The sequence below is a fragment of the Erpetoichthys calabaricus genome, chromosome 8 (assembly GCF_900747795.2).
Source record: "Erpetoichthys calabaricus chromosome 8, fErpCal1.3, whole genome shotgun sequence".
Classification (NCBI taxonomy): domain Eukaryota; kingdom Metazoa; phylum Chordata; class Cladistia; order Polypteriformes; family Polypteridae; genus Erpetoichthys; species Erpetoichthys calabaricus.
In genome coordinates this window covers 110,865,332-110,886,899 of record NC_041401.2, presented here as the reverse complement: position 1 = coordinate 110,886,899, position 21,568 = coordinate 110,865,332, and the positions used below count along the sequence as shown (strand labels likewise).

The 21,568-nt window shown below is 38.9% G+C and overlaps 1 protein-coding gene across 1 annotated transcript in view; it reads left to right on the top strand.

Moving 5' to 3' along the window:
* The window catches only part of cnppd1 (cyclin Pas1/PHO80 domain containing 1), a 66,939-nt gene extending 55,504 nt beyond the window's left edge, over positions 1–11,435 (top strand). Inside the window, exons 7-8 of the mRNA XM_028807275.2 lie at positions 8,469–8,586; positions 9,242–11,435. Of these exons, the coding sequence (XP_028663108.1) occupies positions 8,469–8,586; positions 9,242–9,910 (787 nt within the window). The 3' untranslated portion in view covers positions 9,911–11,435. The remainder of the gene's footprint in view (positions 1–8,468; positions 8,587–9,241) is intronic.
* The last annotated feature ends 10,133 nt before the right edge of the window (positions 11,436–21,568 follow it).

Sequence of the window (21,568 nt, the reverse complement as noted above, 5' to 3'; positions counted from 1 at the left end):
TAGCGCGTCTTTATGTGAAAACAGCAGTGTCAGATGGGGAGTGTCTGATGATTGCATATAGTGCTGAAGTTAATACTCTTTACTATGCTTTCCTTTGCATGTCCTGGAGTACAAAAGAAACAGCATACAGCAACATGTGGGGACTGGCAAGATTGGGGGAAAAAAAAAAACAGGTGGTCGTATGCATCGTGATAGACTGCAGAGCTATAGCGTGTTTTTATGTGAAAACAGCAGTGTCAAATGGGGTAGGAAGAATGAAAAGTGAATAAAAAAAACAAAAACAAAGCTAACCTTTACAAATTTCATAAATTACACCCGCTGTTACAGACTGAAATCAAATGTATGTTTTTATTCTAAAATAGTAAAAATAAGAGCAGTTCACTTCTCAAAAGGGAGTCGTGCAGGATCGAACTCGTGACCTGTTGATTGCCAGTCAGCAACTGACACTGTTGCGCCACAGCAGCAGTCGTTGCAAATAAGTGTCAATGTCACACACTAAGGCGGCTTTTTTTTTTTGCAGTTGTATTTTTGAATAAAAGCGCACTTGTTCCGTTATATTTGTACCTTTCGTGAAAGTGTTTCTTTGATATTTGGACTTCAGGCTTCATACATTATATAGTTTATGCCTACATTTTGTCATTTACTACTAGAATATGAAAAAAGTTTCTGTTTTAAAAATGTGTTTACACAGATTACTGTAGAAACGGAACACAAATGAAATGCGTGTGTTCCAAATAACGATTTATTATTTCCACTCTAAAACTCCACTTCACTCCCAGATAATCAATCAAGGCATGAGCTGGGAGAAATTCGTGCACGTTCTAAGTCAGTGGGGGGATGGAATAGCCGGCTACTTGCAGCTTGTACATTTAGATGACAAAAGACGATGGCGGAGAGGTGCGAAAGGATTTAAGAAGCGATTTAAGGTGAGACGGATCGACAAATTTTTTCGTAGGCTCTGGTAATTCTAGTGTTAATGCATCCCTGGACGGCAAATACTTTTTTGCTGCACTTTAAGTAAACGTCACAATTAACAAGGAAAAAGTGAAATTTTAATGGAACACTTTTTTCATGCAAAGAGCATCAAAATTATTGCAACACTATTATTTTGCAGACTGCTAATGAACTGTAAAAACTTTTTTAAAAACTACTGGAACAATATGTACAAAGTGCAACGTTTGGGGCACAGAATTGCACAAACACAGGAGATTGTACAGACAGGAACTTTATTCAAACACTTCAAACAAACATGTCTCTTTCAGAAGTAAAAGGAGCTCAGTATGCAGTTAGTTACGGATTAAACAATAGACAAACATCATAGGGGAGCACAACCCCCCCAGCAGGAGCAGAGAATGTCTGGGGGAGGAGAGAAAAAGAAAGCAATCGGCCAAAAAGGATGGGCAGTGTTCAGGCTTTTAAGTAAGCATAGCGTTGTGTGAGAAGCCGCAGTCGAGAAGACAGTGATTTATTTTTATGGTGGAGATTCCAGGGACGCATTCACCCTTGACTTGACCTGTGCGCACTCACAAACAGAGACAAAAACAAAGCAAACCGGCAATTAAACAACAAATAAAGAATGTAATGAAAACAAATGAAATAAGAAAACGATACCACCCCTGTTCCCCTTAACGGCAATTACACATTAAATACAACAAAACGCACAGAGTAAATCATGAAAAAGTTAATGAAAAACGGCAACGGATGAAAATAGTCCAGAGATCCACACGTTGAATGGGAATGTACAGATAGTCCTACCGGTAATTCCTGAAATGGTGAAGACGGGTTCAGGAGCACTCTTTTCTTTGCAGGATGGCCATGAATCCACTTACAGTCCTCATGTACACAGGCAGATGGCAGACAATCCAGATGCATGAAACGATCCAGGACAAAATGAATAAGTGTAGGTAACCCAACAGAAGGCAGACAGACAGGAACTTGAAACACAAATTACAAAAACTTTTTTTGCTTTTGGTCACCGGTCCCCTCTTTAAAAGCCGCGCTGACATCCTTTGACCCCAATAGCCCCAGCACCCTCAGCAGAAGACCAATCAGAGCCACTGCTGGGACTTGTAGTTTCAAATTCTGTTGGCTACTTTCACCATCCCAAGTCGCGGTTTTCTCTACAGTACAGTATTGCCACGAAAAAAGCCATAAAAATTGTGGAGGCTATTTGCGGTTTCCGCTAACAATTATTAGCTAGGTTCTAAGGAAAAATCCGCGAATGACTGAGGCCGCGAACTCTGAACTGCAACCTCAGCATTGATGTTTGCATTACACCATCTATTGTAATCCATGTAGTAATAAAATGCATTACATTTGTCATTCCAATGAGATCGCACATCACAAATGCAAATTTTTGTGATAACATCATCAGTTGAAGTGGCAGACAGCAACCAGATGGACAAACATAAACACATTTGTCATTTTGTTAAGGTGGATTATGCAAATGTCTATTTTAAATTTTTAGAGCTACATAAATGTACATTACTTGTGTTAAGTTTAAACTGTTAAACATTCTGTTTTTGTGATGAATATATTAAACTTTTCTGGAGAAGCAAATAATTTTAAACAATTGTAAAATAGCCAAGTTCTTAGTTAATTAAGAGAGGCACTGGTAATGGGATATCAAAACATCATAGGATGCTAGCCATTATTTATTTTGCTCTTGGACCTTTGTTACAACTTGTGGCAGATTTCAAATTAACAGGTGAATTTAGGCCATACAGGAATGGAGCAAACAAATATCTCTTGGGAGCTTGCTGGTCTTTTCTCTCTTTGATTACTTTGGTTTGATTACTTTTGGTTTGTGTGTGTCAGATTTTTGATTCAGTTTAAATTGGCATTGTACCACTCCCTGCAGCAGCTTAGTTGGCTCCCGATTTTAAGTTTTGAATTGATTTTAAAATTCTGCTGTTAACATTTAAGGCCATTCATAATTTCACCCCTCCATATCTGTCCGACCTTCTTCATGTTGCCATTCCCTCCCGTAACCTTAGATCCTCTTCCTCCATCCATCTGACTGTCCCTCTCGCCCGTCTTCAGCCGAGCATTCAACCATTCTGCTCCCAAGCTCTGGAACACTCTACCTACTGAGCTTAGAAATATTGAATCATTTTCATCTTTCAAATGTAAACTTAAAACCCATCTGTTTAAAATGGCTTTTTCTTTATGATTACAGTGGCTTTCTTTGGTTTTAATTTTTATATTTTCTGATGTTCTAAGTTTTGTGTATGATGTGTTTATTTATTTTTTGTTCAGTGTCTTTGAGTGCTTAGAAAGGTGCCTTATATAAATAAAATGTACTATTACTCCTGCTAACGTTTCTTCATTCATTGGTCAAGAGTCCTTGCTTCAATACAGAAACCATGTGATTTGTGAACCTGTTTATGACGTGTGTTGAATTTCCTTGAAGCATTTATTTAACAATATTTTAGCAAAAAATACCCCCATTTTGCATGTTGTGGGCAAACGACTGAATAACTGACATGAAGATTCTGCTACATGAGTAAAATTGGACATTTGTCATGTTGTTTGCCATTGTGGTGCATTGGCCACCATTGGCTTATATTATGACACACTTTTTTTTTCCCCCCATTAAAACATGAATTTAAAAATTACTTGGTTGTCACTATAAAACACATGGGGTCAGTAGCATATAAACAATACCATTTTTGGGTGGTGCATTCCTTTGCCCACAGTCTTTCCTGCAACAATGTAAAAGCTAAACTGAATCCAAACGTCCAATTCAGATGTTACATGGCTTTTGGTGTAGGCATTTCTATAGTAGTGCACTACATATAGGCATGTAGAAGCAATGCATTTTATTATGCGAGTAGCATAAAATGCTCCTGCATTTCAACAGAAAAGGTTGCTAGTCTAGCACTGTTAAGAGATACCACTCACCACATTGTAAGATGTAAGAAATATTTTTGTTAAAGATAGAAGTACTGAACATAAAACCTGAGTTATAAACTGTACATAATTATTATATTAAAGCAGTAACAGAGACCTGGCTAAATGTGAGAGATGGGGATGAGTATAATAAATGGATGCACATTATTTAGAAAAGATTGGCAAAGTCAAGACATAGCGTTAATAATCTAAAATTGGCTGAATCAGTGTAGATTGACCTGGATAGAATTTATAATTGGACAGATTTGTGGCAGAAGAAATTTTTATTGTAAAGCAATATAAGGAATTACACTTAAGTAGTAAAAAAAAAACTGAGCTGTGATTGAAGGAGTTGGATATTTTCAGCTTAAGCAAATAGAGATTGAGAGATAATATAATTGAAATGTTTAAAATTATAATTAGTACAGTGGTTCCTAGCTTACTTTAAAATGAGTTCTTCAGTAAAAACACTGGGAACACTGATGAAACCTTTGGACAAAGTTTTTCTTCACACAAAGAACCATATTTCTTTGGAGCTCTTCAGAACTCAACTTGATGTTATTTTAGAAGAATTAGGTGAATGGGATTGAATACCTTTTTCTGGGCTGAATATTGTGTTCTCATCCAAATTTGTTTTAATGTTCTAAAAAAAAGAGAGTATACTAGATTTATAATTACCCTAAGTTCTTGTCAATAAGCCACGGCTTATCTAAGGAAAAAAGTTGTGAAAATGAAAAAATAGAATATCGGCTTATACATAAGTCCGGCTTATACATCCATCGCGGGGGTTGCGTTCCAGAGCCACCCGCGAAATAAGAATATCCGCGAAGTAGAAACCATATGTTTATATGGTTATTTTTATATTGTCATGCTTGGGTCACAGATTTGCGCAGAAACACAGGAGGTTGTAGAGAGACAGGAACGTTATTCAAACACTGCAAACAAACATTTGTCTCTTTTTCAAAAGTTTAAACTGTGCTCCATGACAAGACAGAGATGACAGTTCCGTCTCACAATTAAAAGAATGCAAACATATCTTCCTCTTCAAAGGAGCAAACAATTCAATGGTGCTGTTTGGCTTCTAAGTATGCAAAGCACCGCGGCACAAAGCTGTTGAAGGCGGCAGCTCACACCCCCTCCGTCAGGAGAGAGAGAGAGAGACCCCCTGCTCAATCCCCATACGTCAGGATCACAGATAGGCAGCGCAACAGAGAGAGAAAAGTAAGCCGGGTAGCTTCTCAGCCATCTGCCAATAGCGTCCCTTGTATGAAATCAACTGGGCAAACCAACTGAGGAAGCATGTACCAGAAATTAAAAGACCCATTGTCCGCAAAAATCCGCGATATATATTTAAATATGCTTACATATAAAATCCGCAAAAGGCGAAGCGCGTACAAAAAATCAATTTATTAAAAACAGTTATACATTTTTAAAAATTAATTTTTATTAATCAAAGCCATCAAATTCTTCATCACATTCAGTATTAAAGAGATCAAACAGCTCGTTAAAAGATTCTGGAATTTCAGATTCGATTTGATCTTCGGATTCTTCTTCAGATTCTTCTTCACTATCAGTGGCACGAGATATCACAGCTGTTAGCACTTCGGTTGGATATTCGCAGATATTCGCGGCTTTAAATCCATTTTTAATGCAATCCGCGGTTACATCACTCCAACATTCGTCGATCCATTGACATACTTCAGCATAAGAGGCCCTTTTCATTGATCCAGACTTAGTGAATGAATGGTAACCATTGACCATCCAGTCCTCCCATTTCTCACGCATTTTGATTTTAAAAGATTTATTAACGCTTAGATCCAGTGGCTGTAATTTAGATGTCAGTCCTCCAGGAATAACAGCCAATTGTGAATACTTTTTCACCTTTTCTTTGACTTCTTCTGTGATGTGAGGTCGAGCCGAATCGTATATTAAAACTGATTTCTGGCAAAAAAATGAATTCTTGCGTTTACGCCAAATGTTTTCTAACCAATAGCTGACCATATCCGCGTCAACCCATCCCTTTTCATTTGCTGTGACAACAACACCTTTAGGGAAGACATCTTTAGGAATAGTTTTTCGTTTGAAAATCACTAAAGGTTTGCATTTTCCACCATCGGCTGTAGCACACAAGACAACAGTAAAATTGCACTTTTCATTGCCAGTGGTAGAGACAAAGGGATCAACTCATGTCAGAATCACAACTGTGAAACCACTGGGCATATCGAAACTGATGGAGACCTCATCCATATTCCCGATGTGTTCGAAATTGACTCCATTGATCGCATTTTTGACAAAAACCCCAAAGACAGCAATTTTCTCTTCCCAATCCTGTGGTAACTTCTGTCCAATAGATGTAATGGCTCTTACAGATAAGTTGTGTCTTTTCATGAACAGAAAACACCAACATTTGCTGCCTTTGAAGTCATTGATTTTTAAATGTTTTGCCAATTCTTTCGCTTTCAAACGAATTCCAGTGGTCGACACTCTTCTATTTTCATTGCGTCTGGAGATAATCCATGTCTTCAATTGTGACTCCAATTCCGGCCAAAACTCTTTTCGGGACCGACGGCAGCGCTTCTTCGGATGCATTGCTTTTATAACAGGCTTTTGTTTTTTCCATCGCCGGATGTTTGACTCGTCTGTTCTGAACTCTTTAGCTGCCGCCGCATTGCCATACTTTTCGGCATAGCTCACCGCTTCAAGTTTTCGATGACTGGGATAAGATTTTCGAGTCTTCTTTACATTATCCATTTTAACAAATTTAACAAAATCACAATTTAAATGACCGCTACGCGCGCGTGTTGACGCCCAGAGCAGAAAGAACGCGCTCCGGCCGCTCCAATTAACCGCGCCATGCAGGGAGTGAGAGAGACGCCAATATCTCACACTCTCTCCCCACTTAAAGAAATTAAATGGGCGCGAGTGAGACCACTGACCTCCCTCCCTTCTATTAGTTATAGGTTATAGTACGTTCGGCTTATCCATGAGTCCGGCTTATCTATGATACGATTTTATTTTAAAAATTCGTATGATTTTTGGTCTCCGGCTAATACATGAGTCCGGCTTATAGACAAGAACTTAGGGTAAATACAAACAAAAAATGTAACAGGTGCCCCAAAGGCGAGTAATTAACCAAATTACTACCTGTGTGCAAAATTTTATCTGGTAGTAAATTGTTTGGTACTTTTAATTGAGTATATTCTAAAATACGAATGCCTGTGGCTTTGTTTTACTATAGGTTTTTAATTTCCTTTTATAAGAAATAAATCTGTTAAAGTAACATTTCCAAAAATTGTTTTGTTACAACAGTACCTCCTATATTTCTTAAATATATTCATCCTTTTTTTCCCCCTTTGTCTTTGTTTACTTTTGCTGTAACATTAGCCACCACAGCCAAACGTGTCACATTAGAACTGTAAAACTGGTAATGCTAATGAGAGATCATCATTTGATATACCTTGCATTGTTAGCCTCCTCTCTTTTATTGTTGGTCACTGGGTGTATTCTTTTACAAGTACAGACTTGCTTATTGGGAAGAGGAAAAAAATCCTATATTAGAAGCAAACAACCTTGTGAGCCTATATGACCTGTTTCTTGAGGCTAAAGTATTGTAGACTTATTTTAACCCATTATTATTATCAGCAGGTAATAGTGTTTAAAAAAAAAATGCAGATACACTACTGGTCAAAAATTTTAGAACTCCTCAGTTTTTCTATTATTCCTTCAGATTTAATCAGTTGAAATGCAATGAATGTCCTGAAATGGTAAAAAGGTAAGCAATGAACTGCCAGAGGTTTAAATTTAAAGTTTAGGTTAGCATAAACAGAAAGAAAAATGAAATTTCAGAATATTACAAATGGGCCTTCTTCAGGGATCAGCTATTATGTTACAACCTATAGGCAGCAACTAAAGTAAATTAAGATTTGCAAGTTAAAGCAAAAAATTTGCACAGGTGTCCCAACTTCTGTTGATTACTTAAAAACCCACGATCTGTCTTAAAGCAGAGTTGGAGCAGACTGTTACTATATACCCTCTGAAGTACTGCTTGGACAATATTGCACTGTTGAAAGTTGTAAATTCCAGTGATAATGGAAAGAAAACGACAATTAACAAATGAAATGAGACAGAACATTATTACCCTTAAAAGTGTAGACCTTTTATTTAGAGAAACTGCAAATAAATAAATCGAAGTACCAGTGAGTATGGTGTCCACAGTCCAAAGGCAGTTGGATACCTGATAGGAAGAGATCTGGCAGACCCAAAGTCACAACTCAATTCGAAGACAAGAGTCTCAGGGTCACCAACTTGCGTGATAGGTGCCTCACAGTACAACAGCTTCAGGCATGGCCGATTAGCATTGTTTGTTCTATTCCTTGATTTCATTAAAATATTAAGACATTAAACTGTGTGCATTTGCATAAAAACTGAGGTGTACTAAAACTTTTGACCAGTAGTGTATGTGTACATTTGCCATCTTGGCTTAGATTATGTTTCCATTAGTTGACCTGTCACACGATATGTTGTAAGGAATAATTTAATTATCTGCTATTTCAATAATGAAATTTATTTTTAAACAGCGTTGCAGAAAAGCAGGGCTTAAAGCGTGGATGGTTTACTTACACAGATATCTGCGTGCTTCTGGAACAGTTGGTGTGGCAAGAAGCATTTGCTCACATGTACAAGCATTTGACAAAGGTAAGGTGATCATGCTTGTATATTGAATTGTTTGTCCTAGTTGCTTTATATGCTGTCTGAGAGGTGTGGTGTTTATATAGATGTTTACTTTGCATTGCTATGCAGTATGCATGTATACAGTAGTATACTAAAAAATCTTTACCATCAATGTATGAAAGATGGTGTACAATTAAACATTTTACTCTGAGATACTGTATTTGCTGAATGTGTTTAATTTATTAAAATGCTTCATATTAATGTTTCCTTATTGAACCAGTTATGAAGCTAAAATAAAGATTCATTGTACTAAGCTTCAGAATTAATTTGACTTCCCATTAACAATGCATTTGAAATGAAACCAAGACTAATCAAAAGTTAGGAACTTTTTTTTTTCTTCTTCTTTTCCTGCCTTCTGGAGTAAATTATAATGGAGTATATCTTTGTCATTTGCAGTCATTTTTGATATGTTTTGTACAGCAAAGCCATATATATTTCATATTCTGAGTAAATTAGAAATAAGACTAATGTACTCAAGTATGTCGTGGTTTGTAAGTAGAAAACCTGTTATTTCTCTTGCTTAATTGTAAGCAGACTGTTCAACGTATGTGGTATTTAATAAATATGATTGTTAAGAATCCCCTTTTTTGTAAGTTAAACTTTTCTTCTTGTTTTGCAGCTCACATGCTTGTTCAGTCTGGTTTACCTCACAAGTGTGGCAGGTTTGATTGCCTCTGCAGCAGTTCTGCAGCAGCTGAGCTTCATGGAAAAAGCCTCCGGTGTACTTTCTCATCAAAGCTGTTCTTTGGAGCAGTATAAAACAGCACATCTTCAAGCTCCAGGTCATGAGATACTACCTCAGCAGTTAATTTTCTCACCACCTAAAATTAACTGCTGTATACTGGGAAATGAAAGTCAAGGCAAACATGGCTATGTTACTCCTACCACAGCAGTATGTTTCTGGGGTTCATTTTTCACAACAGTCACATACTTTTCTGGAGGGAAACCTTTGGGCAAATTTTTCAAGCATACACCATACTGCCCTAACTGTCTGAAGGTACATAAAGAAAGTGGACAGTCATCAAGATGCATAAGGCAAAATGCTACACTGGTGAGCATTTACCCTAAACGCAATACTTACGAAGCAAATTCGGTGATGGATTCTGGTGTATCTCAATATATTGTAAAGCCTCCTTTTAGTGCAATGAAGGTTGGATTCGAAGCCTCCAGGACAGTGGCAGATCACCTTTATGGTTACATTTTCCCAGAGATGATGCAAATTCCACATTGCACATTAAAAACAAGTACACTTTCTGAAAATCAATATATTTCAATTCTGCCTACCTAGATTTATATGACTGGTTCTAGCACTAAGAATTCCTGGAAACACGTCAGATTGTCTATTGTTTTTACATAAAATGCAGTTCACCCTAAAAATACAAAACATTTTAATTAATCATGTTTGTTAATGTTTGTTTAGAATTTTTGGGGTGGTTATACCATTGAGAGGAAATGAATCCTACTGCTCCTAAGCACATAGATTGTATTTAAGTTGATGTTGGGTCGAGTAATAATTACAATGCACCTAACTTTAAATTCGCTCTGAGCCTTAATTAGATCACACTTTATAGGTCATGTGAAAACGGAAACTTTGCTTGGAACGGATTTGTTTCAGTGCATGGCACTTTGTGTTTCCTGAGATTTTGAGTTATCATTCATTTCTAAACATTAATTTGATGTATGAGCCCACCTCTTTGCAGCTTGGCTCATTTGATCAGATCAGGCAGCATGTCTGTTTTTGATTGCATTAAATAAAGGGAGTATTTCTAGATTAACATACAAATATTTTAGTATCTGAATATTTTAGAACACATATATTACCCAGCAGACTCTTCATGTGCATAACCAAAGTATTTTATGGTTTTCTGCACTGATCACTTTTGCTAGTACTCTTCACTGGTATGATGGTAATCTCTTGTATAATAAACTTGTGTGAAAAGAGTGGATGCATTGATTTATTAGCAGTGCATAATTAGTAAATTCCAACATTTAATGCTGATAAACATGGGCATGTAGTGTTTTATGTGTGACTCTACTGAGATGTACTCATTTGCATAACCATTTCAGCTTCCATATTCTATTAAGTCTTATTTCTATATGAAGAAATTTTCCACTCTTATGAGTGTGTGAAATAAATTTGGTAGTGTGTGAAATAAATATAGGTGTTGAACCAGAACCTTAGTTACAGGCTCAAGTCCTAGTGAATGTTTTGTAAAGGTAACATATAGGACAGTGGATTTTGGAATGCACTTTGTTGGGTATGGGGGTTTATACTGTAATGCATCTTAGAAGGTAAAAAGCTAATGGAAGATGCACAACGCAAGCAGTATTCTTGGACCTGCCTTGTGTGGTGTCTTTCTGATGTAGTGCTCCCCACTGTATATAAAAATGTGCTGTGCCCCAAGTGGTGTAGGATGGTAAAGCATAATCGGAGTTGGAAGAGATGATGAAAGAAAAGGTGGAAGAATGAGTTGAGTAAATAATTGAGCTAGGATGAACCAGCTGTATGCTGCACAATCCTTTTCAAAGTGTCTGCCATCATTATTGGTCGGCCTAAGTAAGGTATAACTTTGTAGTCCTTAAGTCATGATGTGGGACATGAATGCATACTATTTTTATTTTAAAGTATGTGATAGCTGGTAAAATGTAAGGTGATAGTAAATATTGAGTTAATTGTCTCAGAGTAGTATTGTTAAGCAGTTTATTTTATTTTAATTAGTGTCCCTATGGATCCAGAGGTTTCTGAACTTTTTTTTAGCTATGGGCCGGGCATTGCATGTGTAATATTTTCAGACCAAATGAGTGTGTTTTTTTTTATTTTTTTATTTTTTTTAAAAAAAGATGCACACACAATTTAAATCTTGTAACATGATAAAAAATTAATAATCATTAAGCCAGTGTAAATTACCAAAGTACTAAATTCTGTGGGGCAATGTGCTCGTTTCTTTTCTTTGATACAAGACAGTCGTAACAAAGTGTAATGTTACTGATTGACACCCTCACTTCTGTTCCCATGTTACTTTTCTTTAAAGTAGTCATTGCCAAAAATCCACATTTTATGCAAGAATCATAATATTTCCAATTAGATTATGCTTTTTTTCCCTCGCATTTTTTGTCATCCACCTCACTTGACCTTTTTGTTGATGTTGATGTCACAGTACCAAAAAAAGCTTTCTAAACTTTGCTGTTTCTTGCTCATTTCAAGAGAATTATCAGGACTGCACAATAAACAGTATCCAGTGATTGGCTGTTTGTTGTGCTGTAAAAAAATATTGTAATGTCGCTTACAAGTTACATTGGCCTGGAGTTGAGTTACCATCAATATTAACTGGTATTCCATCTTGCAAGTGAACAGCTTTAGCAGGAGAGCCTATAAAAATGGCAAACCTGCCAATGTTGCAAATTGATTTTGACTAGTGCAGCAACAGTGAATGGTCCATCTCAGAAGAGGGAGCAATGTAAAAGAATAAGAATCCGCTGGCAATTGGGGCCACCAAGCACAACAGTGGCCTGATGCTAGAATATGAAATAAGCCAGTCATAATTATTTTACCTGTGTGATTAGACTTGTAGTACTCTGTATTGTGACATCTAAACAATTTAACATAAAGGTGAGCTGTGTCTAATTTGTTTTAGTTTAAGAACATATTAAAACAGTAAATTCTTCCCTTTTTGTGTGTGACCGGTAGAACACTCCATTTGCAGCCTGGTATCTGGGAATCTGATCTGTCACTCTTAAAAGTAATTAAATAAATAAATACTGTTACCATAATTAACAAAAGACTGAATATAGTGTGTACAGCAGGGGTATACTATGGTTGCAGGCTTTCATTACAGTCAATATATTATTGAAAAGAAAATGTGTTGTGAAAGTTTGTATGACAGTTACAGCACTTAGGCTAAAGAGCCTGCTTTGTGTGTTTTGCTATTATAAAACATTTAATATATTTGATATTGTTAAATAAATTTTCCAACTAAAACTGTCCTGTTTGTTTTAAGAGTAACTATTTTTAGATGGGTTGTATCATTCTTGGTAAAACAATGTGATTGGAAATATGGGGAAGTTTTCTTTTTCAGCTTTGCTTTGGTAAAGCCCATAATTGACGAGTTTGGTCAGACATTTACTCCACTTTCTTTACATTTGCCTTTGGATTTGGGTTCTGCCTGTTAAACTTAAATCATGGTAACTGAAGTCCACTTGTTTTAAGACCAATAATTGATTACTTAACACAAGGATTTTAGAAAAATGCAATTGCTTATATGAACACCAAAGGTGGCGTGTAGGTATGACCAAACAAATACATTCCGTGGAAGCTGTTTGAGGTTATTTTTAGAGATTAACCCAGAGTCACAAAATTTTACTTTTATTTCATTATGTATGCTTTTTCTTAAAGCTGTTTTCTCATTTGTCTGTGACATGCGATGTCTCTATCGGCAGGCTGTTGGTAACCCACCTTGTTGTAACCCATACATTTTAGTAGGAAGAGAGAGGGGGGGGGGGTTAAATTTTATACTGCGAGAAAGAAGTTCATACTTTTATATAGTGCTGGGAGGTATACCGGTTCATACCAAAAACTGTGTTTTTATTTTTATGATACGGATTTTTCTTATACTGCAATACCAGTTTAAATAGCCTAAAAAATGTTTGGAACGTGGCGCAGCGGGAAACTGTTTGTTTAAGGGGGTACCTTTTTCACTTCTACACTGCTAAACACACATGCAACAGCCAACATGCGGTGAAAATGGACAGAGAACATTCCAAAACTGAAGCTATAGCAGACGATATAATTGAACATGATGACACAGAAGAACTTTTGCTGGAAAAAGGAGCCATGTCTGTCTGGAGATACTTTGGTTTTAAAAGGTCGGATGTGGACCAAACAACTATTTCCTGCAAATGCTGTAGAGCTAAAGTTGTCGCCGGAGGCGGCAACAGAAGCAGTTTGCTGCACCACCTTAGCCACACACATGCTTTGGAGCACCCTCCACGTCCTTAGGTAAAACTGAAAAAGCTAGAGGACACTCAAGTCAGACGTTACTTGTAGACGTGTTTGCTAGAGGTACTGCCTACGACAAAAAAAGCAAGTGGTGAATCAAGATAACCAACGCCATTATAATCCATATAGCTGACGTGTCAGTGGACAGAGATTAACATTAAAGTGTAGTTGGTTTACAAAAAATATTTACTATTTATTCCTTTTCTAAGACATGTTCAGTGCAATACAACTTTTCACAAACACCTCTGGATATTTTACTAAGTCTAAATGGCTCTTTGGATGGTTGAAAATATGTTGTCAAAATTATAGTTGTTTGCAAAATTTGTTCAACAAAAAGGTTCTATATTTTGACTGCAACTGTCATGCAATGTGATCCCTTCTCTTCATTAGTGCCACCCCCTTGAAAACTATCACTTTATGGGGCCATGCAAACCTGTATTAATACCTGTGTGCACATTAAAATTTTTTTTTTTTTGTACAATGTACAATTCTATTGACAGTGGAATAGGTTATTCTTAGCCAGTCTACTGCAGTAATTGGTGGAAAATGTGGTTAACATCTACTCATGCATGGGGAAAAAAAGTCAAATACCGTGAAACCAGTAAAATTTAGAAAAATACCATGATATAGAATTTTGGTCATACCGCCCGGTACTACTTTTATGGAAGATGAATTCTAAAGGCTTGTAAATTTTTTTTGTACAGTAATAGTTGTACATGAAACAGCAGTATGTCTTCTGGCTTTTGATGAACTGTTGAGTTTTTGTTTATCCTTAAGTAAATCTGTTAAAATTAACAGTATCGGGGAGCTCTGATAATGGTTGAGTGCACTCCTGGAACCGTGACTTGGCACTCATTCTGGGTAGTGTGGTCACCTTCCCTGGTGTGTGTTTCATTTTATAATTATTGGATTACCCACTTTTATGTCCTACCAGTACTAAAGTTTACATATTGAATAAAAATGCCCATAACAATTTTATACTGGGCTGCTGGCTCAGAAAGAGTGAGGAGCGAGTATGTATGAAAATATACCATACAAGGAAACCCTTTTTTCAGGTTACTGAATTGTCCATCAGAGCTTGCAAAAGGTCCACAGATTATGTAAATTAGGAATAGGAAGCAATATAAAAAGGCTTCTCACTAATTTAAGACATTTTGTAACAGATGAAGTTCAGAATAGCTGAAAGGTGGCTCTAAAAGTTGCTGAAATACTGTTATCCTACACAGTAACTCAGAAATAATTTCTTTATAGTCGTTCCTAGTCCCAGATCAGGGACTGCAGCTGGAAGGAAAACTGAAGACCTCTTTGTTAAGCAGGTTCTACTCATTTTGTAATTTAAGCGGAGAAGCTCTTGAGTGTTACGGAAAGCTTAGACAAAAAAGACTTATCTATTTGGTCTCCCAGAAGGGTACAGAAGAGTCCAACAGGGAAAATGAATGCCACTTCAAAACAAACTAACAGTGAGTTAATAGCAATACTATCAGAATTATACTTGCAAAATTACAGAGTCTGAAAATGTACATTTCAATACACTGTATAGAATGTTTTATATCTTTGAATTCACAAATTTGATTGAAAGCTATTAAAAATAAGCCTGAGCAACATGATTAATTATAACCAAGGATTACATCCCATTGACAAACCAACAAACGTGGAAAGCATGAAGTGACTGCAGTTATTCATTGAATGGCAACAGGATGTTAATAAGTAACACTGGAGGAGGTATTATGAATATGCAAACAAATGCTATTGAGATTTATAGTAAATTGTGTTTTTCAGTGTGCTATAGTCAGATTTAAATTGAATGAAATTTTAGGTTTAGTGGTTGGTTTATGGTTTTTATATACAGGGGGTCCTCGGGTTACGACACAGTTCCGTTCCTACAACAGTGATGTTAACAGAGTTTTGGTGCAAGCTGAAACACACCCTAGCCTAAGTCACTTACCTATCCTAACACATTTGCAAAATCATAATCTAGAACATAAAAACACAACTAAGCCACAGAAAAAGGAAAAGGACATAAATGTACTGTACACTGTACTGTAGTAGCAGAAAAATGAGTGTAAAAAAATCCTTTTATTCCTTCTGATGTCTAAATTTTTTTTAAGTTTTTATGGGAGTGAGCATTGTAAACTCGAAATGTATGTCAAGACGTTGTAATTCGAGGACCCCCTGCAATTATGTATTTTCATTTTCAAAAGTAGGCCTTGTTAATTTCTTTACAAATAATCGGTACAATTCTTAACCAGCATTACTTGCACAGTGTGAAAATTTATTTCAAGTAAAATCTGTTAAACTGCTTCAGATTATAACAATTCTTTATATCGCTTTCCTCACTACTCCAAACTGTGTTTTTTCATAGTGAGTGGGGAGCCAGTACACTCACAAATTAGCTAGTTTGTTGGTGAAGAATGAGAGAGTCAGAGACCGGATGACTTTTTGATGGGGTCGGTAGTTATGAAGGGCACTTTAGCCTGGATATTGGGATACACCCTGCACTTTATGAAGAATGCCCAGGGATCTTTTATGAACACGGAGTCAAGACCCCGGCTTTACGTCTCATCCATAGGACGCCGCCATTTTTGCAGCAATGTCCTTGTCACTGCACTGAGGATCTGGGATCCACGTTCAGACAACAGGATAAACAGCCTCTGTTGTCCTCACCAACACCTCTTCCAGCAACAACAAAAATTCTTCCTAGATGGTCTCCCATCCAAGTACTGGCTGGGCATGAACATGTTTCAGGGTGGATGACCACTTCTGAAGTTCATGTTACATGGTGTCAAAAGTGAAAAAGTCTTCTATGGCCAGCTGGTAATGATAGTTGTCATTTATTAAATATCGCAGTAAAGGTATCTTTTATGAAGGAGAGACATACTAGCAGCTTTTGACATTTTGTCAGTAACTGACTACTGAATAACCAGTGGTGTTGGAGCTCTTGTGAAATTCATGCCTGTCGGGATTATCAAGGCTATTGTACCAGTGTGTGGAAGAGATGATTGGATGGACTGTGAAAGTGCAAGACTGTCCAGCAGCTTTGGTTTCTGTTTACTGTGAGTTTGTGTTACATATGTTAAAATGACTTGGCTTCTAGATATTACTGAGGTGATAAGGTAAGCCCCTGAACAATCCCTGATGGACCATACTTAAATTAAAATTACTTAGAAGGCATATTTCTCTTTGTGGGTTACTTTTCATGTGCCAGTTAAGTTGATTTGAGTTTAGAATTCACTTCTAGTAGTGTTGATAGTTTTACTGTTGATGCATTTTAGTAGCCTGTTATTAAAGTATTACATGAAAACATTTTAGGAATTGCACAGGAATAAACTTTTAAGAGGGCCGTTTTCTTCTTGTAAAATCTGTACATTTGCAGTGGATTTTTCTCGGGACATTTTCTAAAGGGTCATTTCTTTTATATACCTGGCCTAAAGACCGAGATGATGCCTTCATAAGGGCTCTGCTTCTAGCACTGCATGTAATCAACACTTAGCAATCTCTATTGCAGTACTTTTGGGTCAAATCGTTTCCATTGCAGTAATTTGTCACTTAGATTGTAAGAAATCTACGCATAATCCTGTTAATATTGAAAGAGAAAGGAAACTGCAATTCCTGTAATGAAAAAGATACTGTGGATATGAACTTGAAACCATTTGCAAAAGAAGGTCATGCATTTAATTGAACCTGAATAAAGCTACAACCAAAATATAGGGTGGTCCAGATCTAATTATGCAATTTTCATTACGCTATAACTTAAGTTTATTACATAGAGAATTCACAGCACCTGCCCTGCGCAGAGATTTCACATAAAATTCTTTCTGTTGCCGATAGATGGCAGGACCTGCCCTGCATTCCAAAATGGCGGGGAGATGGTTGCCAGTCGAACAGCTGCATAATTAGATCTGGACCACCCTGCAGGTAGGCTAGGGCTATGAAAGCACTAAACATTCAGCACCTGTGTATTCGACTTTCTTAGAAGTAAGGCTTGCCCTCTTCTACTGCATATGTTGGGAAAAGTTTTCTAATTGATGCCAGCGCCATGCAAATTATTTTTTTATTAATAGTTTCATATCCCAGCTGTAAGTTCTTGCTTTGCTGTATGTTTAAATTATTATGTTAGCATACTTTATTATTGTTTAAAATATTTGCTACATGAAGTAAGAATTTTACAATAAAGGTTGTGATTGATTTGTTACATAAACTATTATAAATTGTTTTTTTTTCCTCTCCTTTTCACCTGTTCTTATCATGCTGTTCAGAAAATGTAACTGCTAATAGTTTTTTACAAAATGCCTGAATGACTGTGGCTGAAGTGGTGCTGAATCATTTATAGTTATAATGTACTTTTTTGGTTAGACTTCGAAATTATTTTTAAAAAATTCAGACTATTAAGTGTTTCACAAGTCAGATTTATAATGTAATAAAAGAGAACTGCTTTTTATTTTTAAAAATTGTATCTTGATTAGTGCTTCCCTAAAAAAAATCACACTGTGTGTTGTTTCCCTTAGACAAACAAATTAATGTGTAACAATATAGTACTGATGTTAAACACACAGTGATAAACTTATCAGCACTGGACTGTGTTTATTGCTTTCTCTATGGTGATGGCAATGAAAAAGAAGCAATATGAGTGTTGCTTGACTATTAACAGTGACACAGCATATACATCAAATAGTGTTGGTAAGGGGTGGCACAGTAGCAAAGGAGCTAGTGCTGCTGCTTCATGGATCCCGAGCCATGGGTTTGAATCACATGCCTGGTCCTTGTCCATGTGGAGTTTGTGTGTTTTCTGTGTCTTTGTGGGGTATCCTTTCTTATCCATAGAGACTTGCAGAGAATTTTAAACTGGCTCAACATGAGTATGTGGGCCATGCAATGAAGTGGTGCCTCCTCTGGGCCTTTATCCTTTCTTATCCATAGAGACTTGCAGAGAATTTTAAACTGGCTCAACATGAGTATGTGGGCCATGCAATGAAGTGGTGCCTCCTCTGGGCCTTTTTCCCCATCTTGCAAGCAGTGGTGCATAAAATAGTCTCTCTGACTTTTATTAAGTGGGGTTCAGTATATAATTCTGACTGTATATGTTAAAAAAACAAATATGAAAACATTATTGAAATTGTGTCAGAATTGATCACTTACGTGCTACTTTCAGGTGGATAAAGGGAACTAAAAGAAAATTACATTTATTACAGTTTAGTTGCAAAAAATAAGTGTGTGCAATACAGAAATCTTTTTCTGCCACAATCAGATTTCTTATGGATAATAACTTCAGTAAATTTAAAGAAGAGGCAAAATGTATGTTGTTTTACTAAATGAAAAGTGGCACTAATGCTCAAGATATTGCAGAGACTATCTATTTCCTTCCTTCCTTGAATTTATGGAACACCCACTTTGAATCCCCATGGCTACTACTATACACAGACCTGGGAGGTAACTTCAGGTTCCAAATGCATAACTTCATCCGACTCTGTTAGCTCATAGCTTCCTAAGCTCCTAGAATACCATGTGATGCCCAGGCGTGTACAGCCACCCCAACCCGACACAGACAGGCAGACGCAAGTTTAGCACATAACACGCAGGTTTATTTACTACTGGGGAGCACTATTTCCCTGCTTCCCACAGCACAGTGCATAACCACCAACACAGACCCTTTGTGTCCCTTCATTCCTCCATACAGGGTTTGTCCTCTTCCTCCTGACTTCTGGCTATTGGATACTGGTGCCTGACCCCTTTTAGTAGGGCACCCAGAAGGAATCCAGGTGCCCAACAACCTTATTCTGACAGCATTTCCAGGTGTCAAGCCAAAATAAGGACTCTCAAATGTTCATGCGCCCCGTGGCGTTGGCTACAGGCCCCAAAAAGGTTGAGCTTCTATACTCATGACCCGTGGCCCCTCTGGAAACCAAAGGGGCTGCCCTCTGACGGTCTGGGGGAGAAAGTACTCTCTCCCCCAGTCCTTCCATAATTGGAGTGTCCGCCACAGCCACTATGGTGGGTTGAGTTTAGTTCTCAGTACCTACTTAATTGGAGACTGTGCAGAAGGACACTCGGGTGAAGAGAGGGGCGGAGCTGTCAACTGATCACCACCTGGTGGTGAGTTGGCTTCGATGGTGGGGGAGGATGCCGGTCAGGCGTGGTAGGCCCAAACGTGTTGTGAGGGTCTGCTGGGAACGTCTGGCAGAGCCCCCTGTCAGAAGTACCTTCAACTCCCACCTCCGGCAGAACTTCGACCACATCCCGAGGGAGGTGGGGGACATTGAGCCCGAATGGGCCATGTTCTGTGCCTCTATTGTTGAGGCAGCTGACCGGAGCTGTGGCCGTAAGGTGGTCGGTGCCTGTCGTGGCGGCAATCCCCGAATCCGTTGGTGGACACCGGCGGTGAAGGATGCCGTCAAGCTGAAGGAGTCCTACAGGACCCTTTTGTCCTGTGGGACCCTGGAGGCAGCTGATAGGTACCGGCAGGCCAAGCGGAATGCGGCTTTGGTGGTTGCTGAGGCAAAAACTCGGGCGTGGGAGGAGTTTGGGGAGGCCATGGAGAACGACTTTCGGACGGCTTTGAGGAGGTTCTGGTCCACCATCCGGCGTCTCGGGAAGGGGAAGCAGTGCAGTGTCAACACTGTATATGGTGGGGATGGTGCGCTGCTGACCTCCACTCGGGACGTTGTGGGTCGGTGGGGGGAGTACTTCGAAGACCTCCTCAATCCCATTAACGTGCCTTCCAATGAGGAAGCAGAGCCTGGGGACTCAGAGGTGGGCTCCCCCATCTCTGGGACTGAGGTCACCGAGGTGGTCAAAAAACTCCTTGGTGGCAGGGCCCCGGGGGTGGATGAGATATGCCCGGAGTTCCTCAAGGCTCTGGATGTTGTAGGACTGTCTTGGCTGACACGCCTCTGCAACATCGCATGGACATCAGGGACAGTGCCTCTGGATTGGCAGACCGGGGTGGTGGTCCCCCTCTTTAAGAAAGGGGATCGGAGGGTGTGTTCCAACTACAGAGGAATCACACTCCTCAGCCTCCCTGGAAAAGTCTATTCGGGGGTCCTGGAGAGGAGGGTCCGTCGGATAGTCGAGCCTCGGATTCAGGAGGAACAGTGTGGTTTTCGTCCTGGTCGCGGAACAGTGGACCAGCTCTATACCCTTAGCAGGGTCCTGGAGGGTGCATGGGAGTTTGCCCAACCAGTCTACATGTGTTTTGTGGACTTGGAAAAGGCATTCGACCGTGTCCCTCGGGGAATCCTGTGGGGGGTACTCCGAGAGTATGGGGTACCGGCCCCCCTGATAAGGGCTGTTCGGTCCCTGTACGATCGGTGCCAGAGCTTGGTCCGCATTGCCGGCAGTAAGTCTAACCCGTTTCCAGTGAGAGTTGGACTCCGCCAGGGCTGCCCTTTGTCACCGATTCTGTTCATAACTTTTATGGACAGAATTTCTAGGCGCAGCCAGGGCGTTGAGGGGGTCCGGTTTGGTGGGCTCAGGATTGGGTCACTGCTTTTTGCAGATGATGTTGTCCTGTTTGCTTCATCAGGCCGTGATCTTCAGCTCTCTCTGGATCGGTTCGCAGCCGAGTGTGAAGCGGCTGGGATGAGAATCAGCACCTCCAAATCCGAGACCATGGTCCTCAGCCGGAAAAGGGTGGAGTGCCCTGTCAGGGTTGGTAGCGAGATCCTACCCCAAGTGGAGGAGTTCAAGTATCTCGGGGTCTTGTTCACGAGTGAGGGAAGAATGGAGCGTGAGATCGACAGGCGGATCGGTGCGGCATCCACAGTAATGCGGGCTCTGCATCGGTCTGTCGTGGTGAAAAAGGAGCTGAGCCGCAAGGCGAAGCTCTCAATTTACCAGCTGATCTATGTTCCTACCCTCACCTATGGTCATGAGCTATGGGTAGTGACCAAAAGAACGAGATCGCGAATACAAGCGGCTGAAATGAGTTTCCTCCGCAAGGTGTCTGGGCTTTCC